This window comes from Pseudorca crassidens, chromosome 6, assembly GCF_039906515.1.
Source record: "Pseudorca crassidens isolate mPseCra1 chromosome 6, mPseCra1.hap1, whole genome shotgun sequence".
In the NCBI taxonomy this organism is placed as follows: Eukaryota; Metazoa; Chordata; class Mammalia; order Artiodactyla; family Delphinidae; genus Pseudorca; species Pseudorca crassidens.
The window spans coordinates 4,445,432-4,465,595 of NC_090301.1; the positions used below are offsets into that span (position 1 = coordinate 4,445,432).

Consider the following 20,164-nt stretch of genomic DNA (forward strand, 5'->3'; position numbering starts at 1 on the left):
TCTTCTGTTATTTCACAGTGGACGTGTAACTCTTTTTTTTTTTTTCAAATTTTTGTATTGAGATATATTCGATATACAGAAGACGTGTAACTCTTTGAGATCCCAATCTCATTTCCTTTGGATATATACCCAGAAGTGGGATTGCTGGATCACATGGTAACTCTATTTTTAATTTTTTAAGGAACCTCTCATACTGTTTTCCATAATGACTGAACCAATGTACATTCTCACCAACAGTGTTCAAGGGTTCCCTTTTCTCCACATTCTCCACAACACTTATCTTTCCTCTTCTGATAACAGCCATCCTCACAGATGTGAGGTGACATTTCATTGTTATTTCAGTGTACATTTCCCTGATGATTAGTGATGTTGAGCATCTTTTCATGTACCTGTTGGCCATTTGTATGTCTTCTTTGAGAAATATTTATTCACTTCCTTTGCCCATTTTTAAGCCAGGTTATTTGGGGGTCTTCTGCTATCGAGTTGTAGGAGATCTTTATATATTTTGGATATTAGTCCCTTATCACATGAATGCTTTGTGAATCCTTTCTCCCATTCTGTAGGCTGCCTTTTCGTTTTGTTGATGGTTTCCTTTGCTGCACACAAGCTTTTAGTTTGCTGTGCTTCCACCTGTCTATTTTTGCCTTGGTTACCCGTGTTTTTGGTGTCGAATCTCTAACACGCTCCTGGGAGATGCTCAGAGTCCTGGTCCTGGGATTATACTTTGAGTAGGCTTGGGCTAGAGGCGCTGCCACCCTCTGCACACCTTCCCCGGAGGTGGGAAAGTGTAGGAAATCGCCTTCAGGAGTGTCAGAAAACCACTGAAAAAATTAAAACCAGTATTATCCTGGGAATGTGAAAGCCCCCAAATCTACTGACTCTCTGCTAAAGTCACTGGAAGCCGCCTCCGTCATAGGTACTTAGTACATCGCAAGGCAGGACAAACTGTTCTTTGGACGTGGAGCCTTTGGGTTTGTTTCAACAGGCTCTTAAATTTTGTGTCGTGTGGTGACATATGTCAATACACGTGTTGCTTCAGACAGAAATGATCATGCCTTTATGTTTCATAAATAGGTGCTGGTCACTCGATAGAACTAAGGTCAGAGGATCTTCAGAATTAACCTTTATACTCTAAAGCTTCTCTTTTCTGTAATTCACTCTGTTGCTGTTTATGAAAGATTAATTTTGAAAGTAACGCATAGGCAATGAGTTTAAAATGTAAACATCTGTAAAGTTTCGTTTCCTAAACTTTCTGGACTCTTGCGTTAGGAAGGGCAGTGACTCACTCCCTTAAATGAGGAAAAGTCTATGGATGAATGATGTCTGGGCTTTAGAACTATAGGTGCGTGAACAGAAATGGACGGCCGTCTATTTAAATGGAAAATTCTCTCCATTCCTTCCTAAAGTGATTTGTTCTTGCTTGGGTATGAATTTGTCTATACAGATAAATATTTCAGACAAAAGGTGAAAATAAAGCATATGTAACATTTTCTCAACAAAAGAGTAACCAAAGTCTAAATAATCAATGACGTCATCTGTAGTATATTGTTCCTTTTAATAAAATAAAGTGAGCGCAGTGCAGGGAGGTTCCTGTAGGATTCAAGCATGAGCAACGATAATACTTTGGAATCAAGAAGGAAGCTTCTGGGCTTCCCTGGTGGCGCAGTGGTTGGGAGTCCGCCTGCCGATGCAGGGGACGCGGGTTCGTGTCCCGGTCCGGAAAGATCCCACATGCCGCGGAGCGGCTGGGCCCGTGAGCCATGGCCGCTGAGCCTGCGCGTCCGGAGCCTGTGCTCCGCAGTGGGAGAGGCCACAACAGTGAGAGGCCCACGTACCGCAAAAAAAAAAAAAAAAAGAAGGAAGCTTCTTTCTGGAGTAGTAACTGCTAATCATAGCCCACTGATAAGTAGAACCATCAATGAATAAATCGGATTTTGTAATGTGCCACTGAGAAATCGCCTTGCTTTGCACACGCCTTTTTCCACCTCTGCTTCGAGAGATGGCAAACCCCTCAGTTTCCCAACGAGGGCCATGGTAATTAAGTCCATGTGTAGCCAATTGCCTTTATTGAGTGTAAGTGAATTTATAGGCAGCAAGTGACACTTTTGGAGGCTTCTGTGCAGTGGCACAAGCTGCTTTCTTTAGAACGCAGGAGAAATTTATGAGCCTGCTGACATTAAGGGAGGTAGTTGGATGACTTGGGGGGGACCGGCCGGAAACCCCTCCATCCATATATTTTTCATACTTGGTGAAACACAGATAAATCTCTGCCCTGGGCATCTGAAACGGTGGGACCGTTGAAGCCCAGTGTCAGAGCTCAGGGGAAAAATTTATCATTTTAGTAGTTCCGCTTTCTAAATCACTGCAGACTCTAGAGCTGGTCCTTTTCACGTTTGTGAAAGAATTTTTGACAATATGCATAAATTTTTAATCAGCTCTAACTTTACCAGATGTTCTGTGCCTCACGTTTGCTAACTGAAACATAGAAGGCATGGGTGTTTTTCTCCTCAGGCTCCCTTAAATAAAAGAATATAAAGGCAGGTAGGTCTGTTGAAGGTGATTTTTAGAAGAAAGTAACATTAATCATTGAATATTCTGTAAGAAATTAACATTGCCCTTCCCCCATTAACATTGTCATATATGAATTATAGCTTCTAGAGCTGAAAGGAACTTTAGAAATTGTCTGATAGACACACATTACTTACTTTTTAATAACGAATGAATAAACCTAGTTCAACAGCATCATTTGGAGGAGAGGGAAACCTACCAGCCTCCCACAGTGATGGAGCGATTTGCTCAAATCACACCTCTGATTAGTGGGAGCAGCCCACTTTTTTATTTTTATTTTTTTATTTTTTTGATGTGGACCATTTTTAAAGTCTTTATTGAATTTGTTACAGTATTGCTTCTGTTTCATGTTTTGGGGGTTTTTTGTGTTTTTTTTTTTCTTGGCCGCGAGGCATGTGGGATCCTAGCTCCTGACCAGGGACCAAAGCCACACACCCTGCATTGGAAGGCAGAGACTTAACCACTGGACCACCAGGGAAGTTCCTACAGCTTTATTATTGGAACCTAAACCACCCGTGTGCCTTCCTTGGCCGTCAGCGCAGCTCTGCCTGTGTAAAGTGCCCGGCAGGGGAGCGGAGCCTGCAGGTTCTCGACTTGCTCCAAGCTTGGTTCTGCTGGGGCAGCCGGTGAAACTTGCTAAGCTTCAGTTTTCTCATCTGAAAAATGTTGATGGCAAAAATAGCACCCACCTCACAGGGCTGTTGGGAGGATTAAAGGAGACCATGAGATCAAGTTCTGAGTGCACAGTGCTTAAAAAGGAATATGTTACCATGGAAGATTCTTTGCAAATCATTTCAGTGCGGTCACTAGATCAGGCTACCCAGAAATAACATTGCTTTTTTTGTTGTTTGTTTGTTTTTTGCGGTACGCGGGCCTCTCACTGTTGTGGCCTCTCCCGTTGCGGAGCAACAGGCTCCGGACGCGCAGGCTCAGTGGCCATGGCTCACGGGCCCAGCCGCTCCACCGTACGTGGGATCTTCCCGGACCGGGGCACGAACCCGTGTCCCCTGCATCGGCAGGCGGACTCTCAACCACTGCACCACCAGGGAAGCCCTACTGCATTTTAAATAAAGATACAGGGTCATCTCCTTCAAGCCATTCAGTTTATAGGAGAGAGCCAGCAGCCAATGTAGAGCAGAATCTGCCCAGTGGGGTCCTAGGACCTCGGCCTTTCCAGCTGGACAGGCCACTTGACCTGAAGGAGCCGCTGCCGCTCGTGAAATCATCAACTTTGCCCAACAAATCCCGTCTTGAGGCTGATTTTGGTCACGTGATATAAATGACAGTCCAGTAATCTGAAAAGAGAGGAGAGAAATCCTCGGACACAAAATATACCCAGATGCGTTGCTGGTCCCTCCTCGTAACAGCCAGAGGTCCAGGGCCTAGACCTTGCCTCCCTCTGTTCCCTGTCCCTCCTGGTGTCCATGGTAACCTCACCCAGGCTCACAGTGTTCCACTCCATCCCTGTTTGGTTGACTCCCACATGCGAGTCCCCAGCCCGGAGCGCTCGCTCTCCTAAACTCCAGATGTGGGGATCCCACTGCCTACTCAGTATCCCCACAGAGATGCACCTGGGGGGGGCGACATCTCAGACTCCACACATCCAGAAGTGCACTGGCATCTTATCCTCCCAAAGCTTCCCCACACAGCCTCCCACCCCAGCAGATGTGAACCCACCCGTCCAGTCTCTTACCGTCACCCCGACTCTTCATCTTCTCTCAGCCCAGCCTGCAGTCGGCCAGAAAATCCCATTGGCTCTACCTTCCAGATATGCCCCAGGCCCACCGACCTCTCAGGCCTCTGACTTCACCACCACCTGGGGTCTGAGCTGCATCAACCCCAGCCTGATGAACCCACCTCCGTGCAACCACCCGGGCTCCCTGAAATCTGTTTTCAGGATGAGGACAGTGTATTCACCACCTATTGCTGCATACGTAACAGTTATCACTCAGACTTGCAAACTTAGTGACTTAAAAACTACACCCACTGCAGCTCCCACGGTCTCTGTGGGTCAGGAGTCTGGGCTTAGCTGCATCCTCTGCTCAGGGTCTCACAAGGCTGTGGTCAAGGTCTCACCTGTTTCCATGCTCTCCTGGCTGTGGGCCTCGGTTCTTTGCGGTTGGCTGGAGGCCACCCTCGGCTCCCTGCCTGGTGGGCCTCTCACCATGGCAGCTTGCTTCACCGAAGCCAGCAAGAGAGAGTCTGGGAGAGAGGTGGGAATTACGGCCGTGGAGAACCATCGGGGAAGTGATATCCTATCCTCATGCTTCCTGTGTTCTGCTGGCTACAAGCCAGTCCTGGGTCCCAGCCCCACTCAAAAGGAAGGAGAGACACAAAGGGGTGGACACCAAGACACAGAGAACTCAGGAGATGCCTCAGAGTCTGTGGACACAGAGAGGAAGACTCATCCTTCAAAAACCTAAGGCAGGTCTTGACCCTGCCTTAAAAAGTGGCTCCCTTTCCTCTCCAGAAAGGCAAGTTCGGGCTCGGTGTCCTGCGGCCACTGACAATCCTGTCTTTTCTTGGGGCAGCCCGGGGGCACCTCCTTCTTGGAGGATCGCCGTGATCAGGCCCCAGGAGCCTCCTCCACAGGGATTCTAGTGCCTGGGAGATATGCTTCCATAGTTTCTGCTCCCAAAACTGTCCCCAGTGCATGTTTTGTTGTTTCCTCTGATGAAATCTGGGAGAAGGGAAATTAGAGGCTTCCACTTATGTTACTGAATCCTCATTCTGCAGGATAGAAAATTATGTGTCATGATTATTTTTCTTGATTCATTTCCAACTTGTTTGTGTTTTGATTTTTCTGACTCACTTGTTCTTTCAGTTAGGACTTCTAGGTTTCCAAGTCATTCAGAGTTAGACACACGTGTTTATTCCTAGGAATAAAAATGGTTCAGTGGTAGGAGAATGCCATACTACGTGCATCAGGAAAAACAATATTATCATTCCAGGTCATGCAAAAAAATATCTGATGAAATGCAACGCCCACTTCTTATTGTAATACTACGTGCATCAGGAAAAACAATATTATCATTCCAGGTCATGCAAACAAACCTCTGATGAAATGGAACGCCCACTTCTTATTGTAAAAATTTAAAGACAAGTGTTAATTCTTAGCACAATAAAATGTAAACTGAATAAAACAAGGATTTTTTTAATCTTCTGTTTACTGCTTTTTCCCTGTGCCTAGTCCGGTGTCTGGCACGTAGTTCTAAATGAGTGAATGAATGAATGAAACATCAAGTATTCTTTAAAACAAAAGAGAGCTATACACTTAATGAGGAAACACTGTAGGTCGTCCCACAAAAGGAAAGGAAACTATCGATGACTTTGTCCCCTAATAATTAGTGCCATGATATAAATTATTATCAATATAATGACATCAAGAGGAAACAATATTTTTTTAAATGTAGCAAAATGTATTTTTTAAAAATCAACCACAGACTAAGTATGAAAGAGAAGTATATGAAAGTTTAAGCAGTCTATAAATGTTAAAAGGAAGAAATTTTAAAAGACTTGAATAAGTGGTGAGACGTGCCATGTTTCTGGTTAAACAGAAAGATGACATGATTGCTCTGGGTAATTTATAGAAAGGACACAATTTCAATTAAAGTCCCAACAGGATTATTTATTGAACTTGAAAACGTAATTATTAAAGTCATTAGGATTAAAATAAGAAAATAAGAACCATAAGGAAGAACAGATGACACTTTATTTTCAAGAATATTATAAAGAAAAATAAGGTATTGATACAAATGCATTACACTAATATAAAAGCACAAGCATAACTCAGTGAAACAAAGTAGAGAGCCCAGGAACTGACAAACATAAATGGAAATAAATAGCATATGATAAATTAAGTTTAAAAAGTAATAAGAATGGAAAAAATATACTTGCAGTAACTAGATTGCCTTAATTGCTAAAGCCAACAAGCAATTGGAAGCTGAATGGAGAACTTCCCTAGAGAAAGGTCACAGTTTTCTAACTACGGAAACAAAAATGTTTTCCGCTGGCTGTAAAAATTACAAGGTCTTTATAATAATCAAACCCTAAAATAAGACAAAAAAGGGAGTCAAACAAAAATAAAATTTATTTTTTATTGTACATTATTTTACCTTACCATTTTATTTAATTACAAACATGATTTCTATTTGTCATAGCAAGGAAAGCAATACTGAAGTATGTACAGAAAAAAATGAATGGGCTCCTCCCTCCAGGCCACATCTCTGAGCTAATCCAGGTGGACAGTGTAGGCATTCCTCCTGCACCTGCAAACATAAACACAGGCAGACAAGTCTCTCCTGTCCCCTTTTCTTTTGATAACCCAGGTCGCTCCCCAGCCCAGTCTTTCCCCTTAATATTCTATCTTTAACATCCCCTCTGTCCACATAGAGCAGACTAGTCTTTATGAGAATTGAATTTATTCATCCACCTAAGTATTTATTAAGTGCTGGTGGTGAAAAGGTAAAGAGGAACAGGTGAAGTCTAGTCCTGATGCTGGATTCCACAGTGGGCCTTTACCGTAATTACATAAGCATTCCCCATTGGGTGATTATTTGCAGTTTCTTATTACAGTTTTTTTTTCTACAGCTTTTGCTAGTACAAATTGTGCATCACAACATATCTCTGCTTTTACTTCAGTAAGGATTCCCAATAGTGGAATTGTTGGGTTAAAAGTTGTGTACATGTGAAAGGTGTATAACACAAACTTGATAGCTAAAGAATTAAGGAATCCATTGTCTAAGGGTTTATGCAAAGCCAGTAAGTGACTGTGATTAGTAGAGACATCCTGGGCTTCTTCTTTTTTTTTTTTTTTTTTTTGCGGTACGCGGGCCTCTCACTGTTGCGGCCTCTCCCGTTGCGGAGCACAGGCTCCAGACGCGCAGGCTCAGCAGCCATGGCTCACGGGCCCAGCCGCTCCGCGGCATGTGGGATCTTCCCGGACCGGGGCCTGAACCCGTGTCCCCTGCATCGGCAGGCGGACTCCCAACCACTGCGCCACCAGGGAAGCCCCATCGTGGGCTTCTAGGCAGAATCCCAAGGTTAGAATTGAGGCACTTCTGTAAGGAACCGTTTGCCTTTGGAAAAGTCACTTAAACTCTCGGATTTTCCAACTTCCTCCTTTGCAAAATGGACAAAAGTGCTTATCTCACAGAATTTCTGTAAGGATGAAATGAGAAACAATTTGTGAAAGGCGTGTGTGAAAATGCTTTGTAAACCTGCATGCAACAAACACACAGTCAATGATCATTTCTGCTAAATAAGTGAGTCCAAGAGGTAAGGAGACAGTTACACAAATGCACATGCGCATAGCAGGTAGCAAAGTGCCAACCTCAGTAGCAGCTAAAGAAATGCGAATTCAAATTGGGCTTCCATTTTATACCCAAAACCCATGAAGGCATCAGAGGAAGAGGAAAGCCAACGCGTTGGTGTGATAGGTGAAGCAGACTGCAGGGGGCGCTCAGAACTGTCTGGTGGCTTTGTGTTTGAATTCTGTTCTTTCCAGGAAACAACCAGGGCTTTTCTCTGTGTACTTCCATCACAGGCACCCCCTCCCCACCCCCGGCCCCAGAATAATTGGCTGGGACAGGGGGTTGTAGTTATACCGAATTTTAATTCTTCCCATTTAAACTAATGAGCCATCAGCATCCTGCCCAGAGCATCCTGGCTTTCAAGAACAGGTTGCTGCTCTTAGGAGATGCCTGTGAGGTGTGAACTAAGGTCACCTGAATTGATGTGAGTTTTGATGCTTGGAGGGCCAGGCTGGCACCTCGGTGTCTCAGTGCTCTGCCGCAGAGCCCAGGTGCCTGCCTCCAGACGTGAAGCCATTTTTCAGGCGCAAAAAGGAAATGGCAACAGCATTGCCTGAGTCACGCAGATGCCGGACAAACGCTACTTGTAGGCTACAAGACGTGCAGGACACATATCATATCTGCAGGGCCAAAGACAGATTGAAAGCCCAGACATGGACCAAGGGTTTGGCTGGAGGTTTGGACCAAGGGTTTGGATGGGGGTTTGGGGAGGAAATTAGGTGGGAACAGTTTAGGATCAGACGATGGGATGGCTGGGGATTCAGAGTCATTGCTTTACACACGTGAACCTTGCCTGGAAGCTCCTTTAGTGGAGAGATGGTGCAGGTCCCACTTAAGAGCCGTGGCCTTGGAGGCCGTTATCCTAGATAACTTTGATCATAAAATGTGGATGGGATGCTTTCTGAGTCAGTAACTAAGATTGGCATCAAGAGAAGAAGCTGGAAGAAATGTCAGATTACTAGAGCTTTCCAACCCTGGAGCAACTGCCCTGTGCCGTCACTTAGAGGGCTAATTCTCTGGTGGGGAGGGGGGCTTGGGGGCTTCTCAGCTTCTTTCCTTTGTACGTTTCCAGGGGAGATCCAAATTCAGTGGTAGGGAGGTGTCACTCGTTTTTGAAAAATATTCAACAATCTCTAGTTTGTTGATAAATCTAAAGTTTGATAAATAATATAGTTCATATTCAGCATTCCTATTCAAATTTTCCTAAATACTTTTTATTTGACTCTTTTATTTTACTTTAGTTTATTTTGTGTTTTAACTGACAAAGCAAAAGACTTTAACGGGAAGGGGTGCCCGGGTGGAGAGCAGCAGGGTAAGGGAACCCGGGAGAACTGCTCTTCCTAAATACTTTTCAGGGAATGGATTTAATGAATACCTGGAAGTTTATCTTTTGGAAATGATACTTAATACTAATTAAATATTGTTCCAAAAAGTGGAATTCTTGCTTTTAGGAAAAATGTCATCCCCATGAGACGTGCCAGCACGTGCTTGGTGGTGACTAAATGGTGACTAGGAGTGCAGAAATATCTGGTAAATCCTGTCTGGTCGAGTTCCAGATCCCTTTCTCTTTGTGTTCTTGGGTGGCTTTTCACCTTTCTCGTGTCTCCTGTTCTGTAGATGCGGGTGAAACGTATGTAGTGCAGGTGATTCTTCATGCAGCCATGTGCTGAGATCCATTTTCTGCATCACTTGGTCCATCTGATGGTTTGGATGCCCATTTGAAGAACCTGCTTTGGCCTTGCCTATTGCAGCAATTTGAGGGCAAATGGCAATTAGTTGGTGGTGCGCGGGGGGAGGGGGTGGCACAGGGGGGAGGATACTAGCACGCGCCTGCACGTTAACTTTGAAAATCAGCCAGACGATGAAAGTTCAAAGGTAATCAAATGTCTGTGGAGTTAAGATTCAAGCTATAATTGAGGGAAAGCTGTGATTTAAATAACCACCATGCACCACGCCAGGATCTTTACCACGTAATGATTTTGCAGAGGATTTTGTGTTAACATTTCCTTTACGTAGAAAAGAATTCCCGCGCCTATGAAAGTACTTTCCAAGCTACAGAGAGAAACTGGGGTAATCATCCAGAAACAACTTAACATCCCCTCTCTTCTCCATCCCAAATGCACATCCCTCAGCAAGACCTTTGGTTGTGAGATAAGAGGGAACCTATTGTATTTGGTCAAACATGTACTTTATGCAAGGTAGTCAGGGAAGGCCTCTGTGATATGATGACATTTGGACAAAACCTTAAAGCCAGTGGGTGTGTGTGTTTTCTCTCTGAACGTGAACATCTCTCTGAGCAGGGAGCATGGGGTGGATGGAGAGCAACTGGAATGATGAGTGGGTGGGGGAAGGCAGGAAGGCAGCAGGGCAGTACCAGGGAAGCCGCAGTAAGTGCAGGAACCGGGTCAATCACCATCCAAACCAGGAGACTTGTAAGAATGAAAGGGGGTGCTGTTGTTAATTACGTATGACTGGGCCTGTCCCCAGGAAAGCGGGCCATAGGTTAACCTAATTATGTGGGCGTTGGTTTCATTTGGAGGGAGAGTTTGGGCAAACTTGGAGCAGAGAAACGGCACGGCGTGACTTATGTTTTAAAAGCATTTGTTTTGAGTCCTCAAAAACACTCAAGCTTTACAATGAAACAATAACAATTTACAACGGAATTACTTGTGAAGTTGGTTGTCAAAGAAATAAGGTGGGTGGGTGTGAAGAAGGGAAAGCGCTCTAACTTTTAATTCAGTTGTATTCCTGGTTTTTATCCAAGATCGTGTAGGCTGAATGATGCACACATAAGACAGAACTCGGTCAGGCAAGTTAACAAGGTTTGAGATATGAGTCTCGTAGACAAGCAGGATCTGGGGCCAAATCTAGGCATCAGCCCTGTGGTTGCGGAGTGTAAGCTGCATGAGGACGAGGTCTGACATCTTTTAACCTTCAGATCACTGTCTTCCATTGCAACATCCAGAATCTAGTTGGTACTAAAGAGATGTTTGTTGATTGACTATGTGCATGAATGGATGGACGCCTAGAAGGATGGATGGATGGATGGATGGATGGATGGATGGATGGATGAGTGCACGAGACCACTCAAGCAGCTGCAGTCATGGTAGCTCCATTGACAGAGTGGCACACATCGTGTGTGACCACCCGACTTCCCCACTGCTGGTGCGTATGTCCATAGAACCGCCCCCCAACCCCAGGCAGTGCACTGTGTTCAGTTCCTTTCAAAGCAGTACTGAGCAGCTGAGTCATGTGCCTGCTGAATGAGCCCATAGGAAAGTTTCAAGAGACCTGAGGGATTTTTGTCCAGACAGTGATGTAACTGTCCTAAGATGTTTGAGAAGCAGTCTGTGAAAGGGATGGGGCCAACGCCCTGTGGTGGGGACGGTTAGGGAGGTGCTGGCTGCCGACCTCTACCCAAGGCAGTGGCCCCAATTCAGACCCAACTCAGACTCGTCGCAGTTTTCACTGTCATGCACCTGCCTTTTTAAAAAGTTCCTTTAACAATATCCTTGAGGACCCCGTAAACAATAATTGTAAGACTCAACCCTTAAATACATAGCTTTTCAAAATTTACGTGAGGAACCTGGAGGCGAGGTGGCTGCCTTCTGCTGCACCCCGAAGTATGAGGGCCGCTCAGGATGGGCCCCTGCCATCTGTCCAGCTTCAGACTGAACCAGACACTTTTTCTGGAACCTCATTTTTCAGACTCAGGTTTGGGGCAACATTTTCTCAAAAATGAACCAAGCGAGCCTGAAGGGAAACAACTGAGGGCATTTGTCGCTAATAATAAAAGTCAAGCTTTCTAGCGAGAATTACAGTTTTGGAAATCTTGTAGTCACCTCTGTGAGTCTGAGAGCTTCTCGTTACTTAGCTTTGGGGTATGAGATTGGTGGCGTCATTAATGAAGGTGATTTTTGGTGCGGTGAAATGTGTAAGCATTGGGAAGATCCACATAAGTCCATAAATCATTAGTTTTGAAATGACCAAGATGTTACAGAATCATGTTACAAAGTCATTTTGGGGTGAAAGACCTACTCGATGCAGAGGCACATGGGTTTTGATGTGACACAGGGAAGGGAAAGTTCTTGATATGATTTCAGATTCCACATCACCACCAGCCTTTAGGAAGCTACCACTTGTCGAGTTGTGGTGTAGAGTCAAAGCAGAATATTCACAGCTATCTAAAAGGCTATTAAAACCCTCCTCTTGGGCTTCCCTGGTGGCGCCGTGGTTGAGAGTCTGCCTGCCGATGCAGGGGACCCAGGTTCGTGCCCCGGTCCGGGAGGATACCACGTGCCGCGGAGCGGCCGGGCCCGTGAGCCATGGCCGCTGAGCCTACGCGTCCGGAGCCTGTGCTCTGCAACGGGAGAGGCTACAGCAGTGAGAGGTCCGCGTACCGCAAAAAAAAAAAAAACTCTCCTCTCTTTTCCAGTTACACAGCCGTGTGAGGCCAGATTTTCTTTCTATACTTCAACCAAAACAACATATTGTAACAGATTGAATACAGAAGCAGATATAAGCATCCTGCTAGCTTCCATTAAGCCAGAACAGTAACACTGTTCTCACTTTTTTTTTTGTTCTGGGAAATACATTCTTCATTAAAAATTTTGTTTATGTGAACACATAACGGGCTTATTATTGTTATTTTTTAATGAAAATGCATATTTTAGAAATGTGTCAGGTTTAATGTTTAATACAGTAAATATCAATAGCTAGAACTCACATAAACAAAAGCTTTTGGGGATCATCAAAAATTATCAAGGTTGTCAAGAGCAACTAAGGCCAGAAGTTTGAGAACCGCTGTTACGGAGTCATCTGGAGCGTGGGCATCTCCTCTAACCCTCAGATTCTCTTCTTTTGTGGATTAATGGAACTAACTTGGTCGTTTTTTCTTTCTACATATGGAATAAATATAACACTCGTATCCAAGTCAGTTTCTCTTGGAAAAATTAACTTCATTTCCCTTCTGAAATCCCTCAACATTAAATTTCAAAGTCTGCATTTTAAAACATAGAAACTATATGGTTACAGGAAAAAATTACTATTTGGAACTCTTAACATACGGGGCCTTAGACTCGCTAAAATCTAAAGCGTGCATGCGTATCTCACGCACTAGTCCTAAATCTGTAATTCGAACAATGCCATGCTTCTGTTTTATGTCAAAATCCTGTGTTTATCCTAAATTTCAAACAGGAAGAAATAGTTTGTGCTTCTGTCTTTTCATTTTTAACACAAGCACAGAGTATCTCAGTAATTAAAAAGAGAAAAAAAAAAAGGCAGAAAATTACAATCTGCTTCAAAGAGAGGTGTGTCTGTCTCACAGTCACAACTGCCTTGAGGAAGGAAACCTGTTCCTGAATGTCACCAGGTCCTTCTGCTTCTTAGAGACCGGATGTCTGGCCAGCAACTGGCAGGGGGCCCCTCTCCTAATAACTGTCACTCATTTCAGTGAACCTGACCAGAGCCAGCTAGTGGGGAATGCAGCAGAGAGGGCTGTGCTCATGGATGTTCATTCTGCCTTTTTTCCTCCTCAGGAACTTAACGGGCACATTTCCCAACTACCCTACAGAAGAAGAAGGAGGTTCAGCTATTATTTTTTCCAACAAGACACGACAACAGGTACAAGTATGCGTGAGAAATAAAATGTAAATATATCATAATCGCATTTCTTTAAACTTTAGAGATAATGACTTTTGCAGTGTTATTAGGTCTTGGTTATTTCCCTACAGATGTTTACCTGGAAGTACTTTGGTTGTTTATCCTCTAAGGTGCTTACAAAATTTTTTAGATGAATCCATGCTTTCTCCTGTCTTTGAAAGCGATGTGACAACACAGGAGTCTCATCTTCTTAGTCAGTGATGAGCAGCTCGATTCCAGGAACCCTTTATGTTCTGGTCCCTGCCTGCCTCCCAGTATCATTTCCTGTCCCCGTCACCCCATCTTCACACCGTCAACTCCAGCGGTCCACTTGCTCGTCCTCCTCGCTGCTCACGCTGCTGCCCCTTTAGTGCCTTCGTGCATCTTATGCTCTCCCCTCACTCCAGGATGCCTTCTGCCCTTCCTCCTCTGCTTAGCTCCTGCTTGCCTGTCAAGACTCAGCTCTTTGCCATATTAATGCTCTTCAAGAGAAACCCCCTTGGACCATCTCTGTAGATGCTCTAGTGGCATTTGATGATTGACATCCAAAGCTGCTTTTAGAAATGCCTTAATAAACCAGAAATAGGAACACTCTTCTTAACCTCAGAGTATTTATCATAGAAACCAAGAGAAGATTTGCATTACTCAACAGTGAAACGTTTAGAAGCATGACCATTAAAAGTGAAACTCAAGAAAAGAATAATTGCTATCAGCACTATTAGTTAATACCCTCTGGAAGTTCTAACAAATGCAATAACATAAGAAAAAGAAAAGAAGTTACAGATATTTAAAAAGTGGTGATTTTATTATTGTTTTCAGATTATGTGATTATATTCCTAGAAAACACAAACTTATCAAAAAATTATATTGACATATTATGCAGAGTTGTACAGAATTATACAGACAAAATTCACTGAAGAAAATGAAAGAAGACATGAATAAATAGACTGATGGTTTGTTTCTCTGGATAGAAGGATTCAATAAAATACACATTATCTTTCCATTGTTTATGCAGTTAGTGCAATTCCAATAAAATCAAAACAATTTTTTATTGACAAAATTATTCTCAAGTTTATAGAGAAGAATGAATGCATGACAATATCCAAAAAGTTTATGAAAAGGAGCTGTAATCAAGGGAACTTGCCCTACTTGGTATAAATCAATTTATAAAGTAATTGAGCCATCACAGTACTGGGAAAGGAGTAGACAGATAAGAGCAATAACAAAAATAGTATGTCATGTGCAGCATTTATTGGACAGATATTCTGTGCCGGGTCCTATGCAAAGAACATTATGTAAATTATAACTCATTCAATCCTCCCAACCCACGAAGATCAAGCCATTTGGCCAGATTCACAGTTAATAAGTTGGGGAGCTGAGATTCCAACCCAGATAATCTGACTTCAGGATAGTGTGCTCAGAAATTGATTCAGGTACTAGTTGGAATTCAGAAATATAATCCTGACCTAAGTGGAGAAGGATTAACTACGCAATAAATAACATTGGGACAACTGGCTCTCCATTTGAGGAAATTAGTTGAGCTTTACCTCCCTTAATATACAAAATAAATTTCAGATGCATTAAGTATTTACATGTAAAATATTAAACCACAAATTACCAGTAGAAATTGTTTGATATTTAATAATAATGGGGAGTAGTTTTATAAGTATATCACCATAGGCAGAAATCATAAAGAGAATAAGCTGACATCTCTGACTAAATGAAGCTTAAATAGCAAAATATATCATAAATGAAATTAAAATCATGTGATAAAATGGAGAAAATATTAGCAATGTAGCTGACGTTAGGTATCTTTCATATGTAGAGTTCTTAGTAATAAGAAAAATCTGAACACCTCAGTAGAAAAGGCAAAAAATATTAAAATAATTTAAAAAAATTTTAACCCACTAGGAAAGAAATTTAAATATAATGTTACTGTATCTCTTTTCACCTATAAGATTGCTAAAACTTTTAACTTGTGATAATAATTGGAGTTGGTGAGCATGTGGAAAAAAGTCACTCTCGCACATTGTGGCTGGATACATAAATTAGCATGACATTTTTTGAGGGCCATGGGCCAAGTAAATATCAAAATATTTACTGCGTATACCCTTTAACCCATAAATGCTCTTCAAGGAATTTATACTAAGGAAAAAATAGAAACAAGTTGCCATAGATGGGCAACAACAGACTTTTTCTATTAGCAGCAAAATAGTAAATATTTGTGGAACATACAGTCTCTGCTGCAACTACTCAACTCTGCTATTATAACATGAAAGCAGAGACAATATGTAAATGAATGGGCATGGCTGTGTTCCAATAAAGCTTTATTTACAAACATGGGCAGCAGGCCAGATTTGGCCCATGTGATATGGTTTGCTGATACTTGCCATAGGTGACTGAAACAGCCGTTCTTGTCTGCACTGTTCACAGCATTGACAGAGAAGAAACAGGCTGATGTTCGTTACTAGGGAATTAGTTAAGTAACGTGAAACATTAACTAAGCAGCAGTAAAAACCATGCTGTAGATGAGGTTTTGTCAGCACTACAGACGCCACAGTCAGCATCCCTGGCTTCCTCTGCTTCCCTGCCTGAGCCCTCAGGATCAAGGGGAAGAGCTCTTCTCCCAACTCCCTGTCAAAAGCCAACATCAGCTCCCAAAGCCTTCTCTCCACCCTCCTGTCCTTCTCCCCTGAACTGTGTGACCACTTAATAACCACCCTCTTGTTGGCAGTTCGAGCCCTCCCTTGAGTGACTGTCATTTTGATGTGATGTTATTTCACTTTTTTACATGTTTAGGTCTTGTCCCTCCAGCTAAATCATCCGGCACAAGTTGTGTCTTGAAAGCCCATGACAAGCAGCCAGACATGTTTCATGTTAGTTTTTAAAGGTAACAATTATAGAATTAAGAATGTTGGTGGAATGTCTAAATTGTCCATCAGAAACTCTCAGAAGTAGAGTTAATGTCCAGTCAAACTAAAAGCAAAAGAAAACAGAAGACGTCTGGTTAACACGTACACTAAAATCAAACAAAGGGAGCCCCAAAGCAGCATGACTTTAAAAGGCAGATGACTGAAGAGTCAGGACAGCATCGTGGTGAAGAATCCGAGTTCCACTAGGTCTGCAGCCTTAGGCAAGCGACTTCCCCGCTGCGTCTCAGTTTTCTTGTCTGCGGATGGAGATGCTAAAAACACCTGCCTCCCTGGGCCAATGCAATAATTAGATGAGATGATACACGTAATGTACTCAGAACAGAGCTTGGCACCCTGAAATCATTCAGAAAGTCTTAGCGATTGTTACTAATGGGAGGAGAGGGAGCAGGAGGGAGAGGAAGAAAGGAAGAGGAGAAGGTGGGAGGGGAGGGGAAGAGGCAGAAGAGATAGACCAAACATAATCACTATAACATACACGTAAACAGTCAAATTTCTATTTGTAAAAACAAAACGGTGCAAATACTTTTTCTGAAGTGAGCATAATCACATTGATGCCAAGCCCCCCAAAAGATGGAATACAAATAGAACCCCAGGTCAGTCTTCCTTATGAGCATAAATGCAAAAATTCAAAGTGAAACATTAGCGAAACACTACAGTCAAGTGGTGTTTACTCACGAACGCAAGCACTGCTGTGTTTTGGATGTTCTGTGAATACATTGCATCATATAAAGAGATCCAAAAGGGAAAACCATAAGCTCATCACTGTGGGTGCTGAAAGGGCATTTTACAAATTCAACTCCCTTTCTTGATATTATAAAATAAAACAAAAAATGGAATATATGGATACTTCTTCAACATGACAAAATATTTCTTAGTTCAAAAGTTAATATCGGGCTTCCCTGGTGGCGCAGTGGTTTAGAGTCCGCCTGCCGATGCAGGGGACACGGGTTCGTGCCCCAGTCCGGGAGGATCCCACATGCCGCGGAGCGGCTGGGCCCGTGAGCCATGGCCACTGAGCCTGCGCGTCCGGAGCCTGTGCTCCGCAATGGGAGAGCCCACAACACTGAGAGGCCCGCGTACCACAAAAAAAAAAAAAAAAAAAAGTTAATATCATGCTTAACGAAATTCACAAGAAACATTTCCACTGGTGTCATGAAAAATACAAGGATGGCCATTATCACCATTGACCCACAGGATCTATTGAACACTATTACACAAGAGGAAGAATGTAGAGATAGAGAATTGGAATGGAAGAGGGGAAATGGTCACTTTTTGCAGATATGTTCTGTACTTAGAAAATCAAAGAGAATAAACTGAAAAACGCCTTAAACAATATGAGAAGTAAGACGGGGAGTTACAAAATTAATATGCAGAAAGAGAAAGCTTTTCGACGTTCAAACAGCAGCTACATGGAAAATATATTAAAAGAGTCCATTTAGGGCTTCCCTGGTGGCGCAGTGGTTGAGAGTCCGCCTGCCGATGCAGGGGACACGGGTTCGTGCCCCGGTCTGGGAAGATCCCACATGCCACGGAGCGGCTAGGCCTGTGAGCCATGGCCGCTGAGCCTGTGCTCTGCAACGGGAGAGGCCACAACAGTGAGAGGCCCGCGTACCGCAAAAAAAAAAAAAAAAAAAAAAAAAGAGTCCATTTACAATGGCAGCAATGACACGAAGATAAAATATCCAGGAATAAATTTGATAATAAATGTGTGTTCTATGGGAAGAAAAGCTTAAAACATTCTGAAGAATGAAAATGAGCAGATGGAAACCATATTGTGTTCTTAGGTAGGAATACTCAATGTTATAAATACTTCAACACTCCCAAACATCATCTATACATGCAGTACGATCCAAATAAAAATACCAATAGCATTTTGTTGGAGTGGGGAGTCAAGGTATGCAGAGGGTGACTAATTTGATTCTAAACTTTAGGTAGAAAGTAAATAACCAGGAATAACTAGTAAAATTCTGAGAACGAAGGGTAATGAGGAGGAACCAGCCCTGCAGGTATTAAAACATGTTTTAAAGAGCCCATTGATACAGGCACATGACTAAATGAAAAAGAAAAGAAAATCAAGAAATATATCCAAATACACATGGAAATTTAGTATATAATAAAGAAGCATCTCATCTTTCTTGCAGAAGGAAAAGAAAAAAGACCATTTAATGAATGGTATTATAATAACCAGGTTGTCAACTGGAAAAGAAGAAAATTAATCTCTATCTCTTGATACTTTAGCCCAGAATGATTCCAAATGGATCAAAGATTTAAATGTCAAACAAAACAAAAACACAAAAGAACCAGAAGCAGCCAACAAAGAAATATGTCATAACCTCAGAGTGGGAAAGACTTTTTACCTCTGTCGCACAACCCAGGAGACATAGAAGAAAAAAAACATAAATTAAACTACATTAAAAAAAATTTTTAACCTGCATGGCAAAACCGACCCCAAGTAAAGTCAAATGACAGATGACACACTGCAAGAATTATTTGTAATGAGTATCACAGATAAGAGATCAGTTTTCTAATATATAAAGAGCTCCTGCAGCTCTATAAGAAAAAACTCAATAACCCAATATTTTTAAAGCTAAAGGATATGAACAGTTCTCAGAAATGAAAATCTAAATGGATTTGAAACATAATAAAAGATGTTCAACATATGAAAAGACAATCAACCTCACACGTATAAGAGAAATGCAAATTAAAGCTACACTGACAGACAAAATTGATAGATTAAACCTCATCAAAATTTAACACTTCGGGGCTTCAAAAGATGCCATTAAGAAAGTGCAAATACAAGAACAGACTGGAAGAAGATATTTGAAAACTTATACTTGATAAAGGATTTGTATCCAGAATGTACAAAGAACTCTTACATTTCAATAATAAGACAAACATCCCAATCAAAAAATGAGCAAAAGACTCAAATAGACAATTCACAAATGAATATATATGAATAGCTAATAGGCACATGGAAGGATGCTCAACACCGTTAGTCATTAGGAAGATGAAAATTAAAACTATAATAATAAATTAAAACTATCACAACCACTAGGATGGCTGTAATTAAAAAAAAAAAAAAAGACAATAACAAATGTTGAGGATGTAGAGAAGAGGCAATCCCCCTACATGGCTGGTGGGGATGTAAAGTGGTGCAGCCACTTCGGAAAACCAGTTTGTCAATTTTTTAAAAGTTAAATACAAATTTACCAAATGACTCAGCACTTCCACTCTTAAGACTTTATCCAAGAGAAATGAAAACATATGTCCATGCAAAAAAAAAATTGTATGTGAATATTTATAGGAGCATTACTCATAATAGCCAAAATGTTGAAACAACCTAAATATCCATCCGTTGGTGAATGGGTGGGTGGAATGTGATATATCCATGCAATGGAATATTATTCAGCCATGAAAAAGGAACAAACGATTTATACATGCTATAACTTGGGGGAACCTCAAAAGCATGGTGCACAGTGAAAGAAGCCAGACATGAGAGACCACATAGTGTACAATCCTGTTTATATGAAATGTCCAAAAAGAGTAAATCTATGGAAGCAGAAAGTTGATTAGAGCCTGGGGAGAAGGGCAGGAGAGGGAAGACAGATTAACAATTAATGGACATGAGGGGATCTTAGTCGTGGGGTGATGGAAATGTGCTAAAGATGATTTATGGTGATGGTCGCACAACTTGATAAATTTACTAAAGAA

General features: G+C 42.2%; 1 protein-coding gene across 1 annotated transcript in view; it reads left to right on the forward strand.

The window, feature by feature from the left end:
* The window catches only part of IQCA1 (IQ motif containing with AAA domain 1), a 172,295-nt gene that overhangs the window by 50,897 nt on the left and 101,234 nt on the right, over positions 1–20,164 (forward strand). Inside the window, exon 7 of the mRNA XM_067740134.1 lies at positions 13,418–13,502. Coding sequence (XP_067596235.1) covers positions 13,418–13,502 — 85 coding nt within the window. The remainder of the gene's footprint in view (positions 1–13,417; positions 13,503–20,164) is intronic.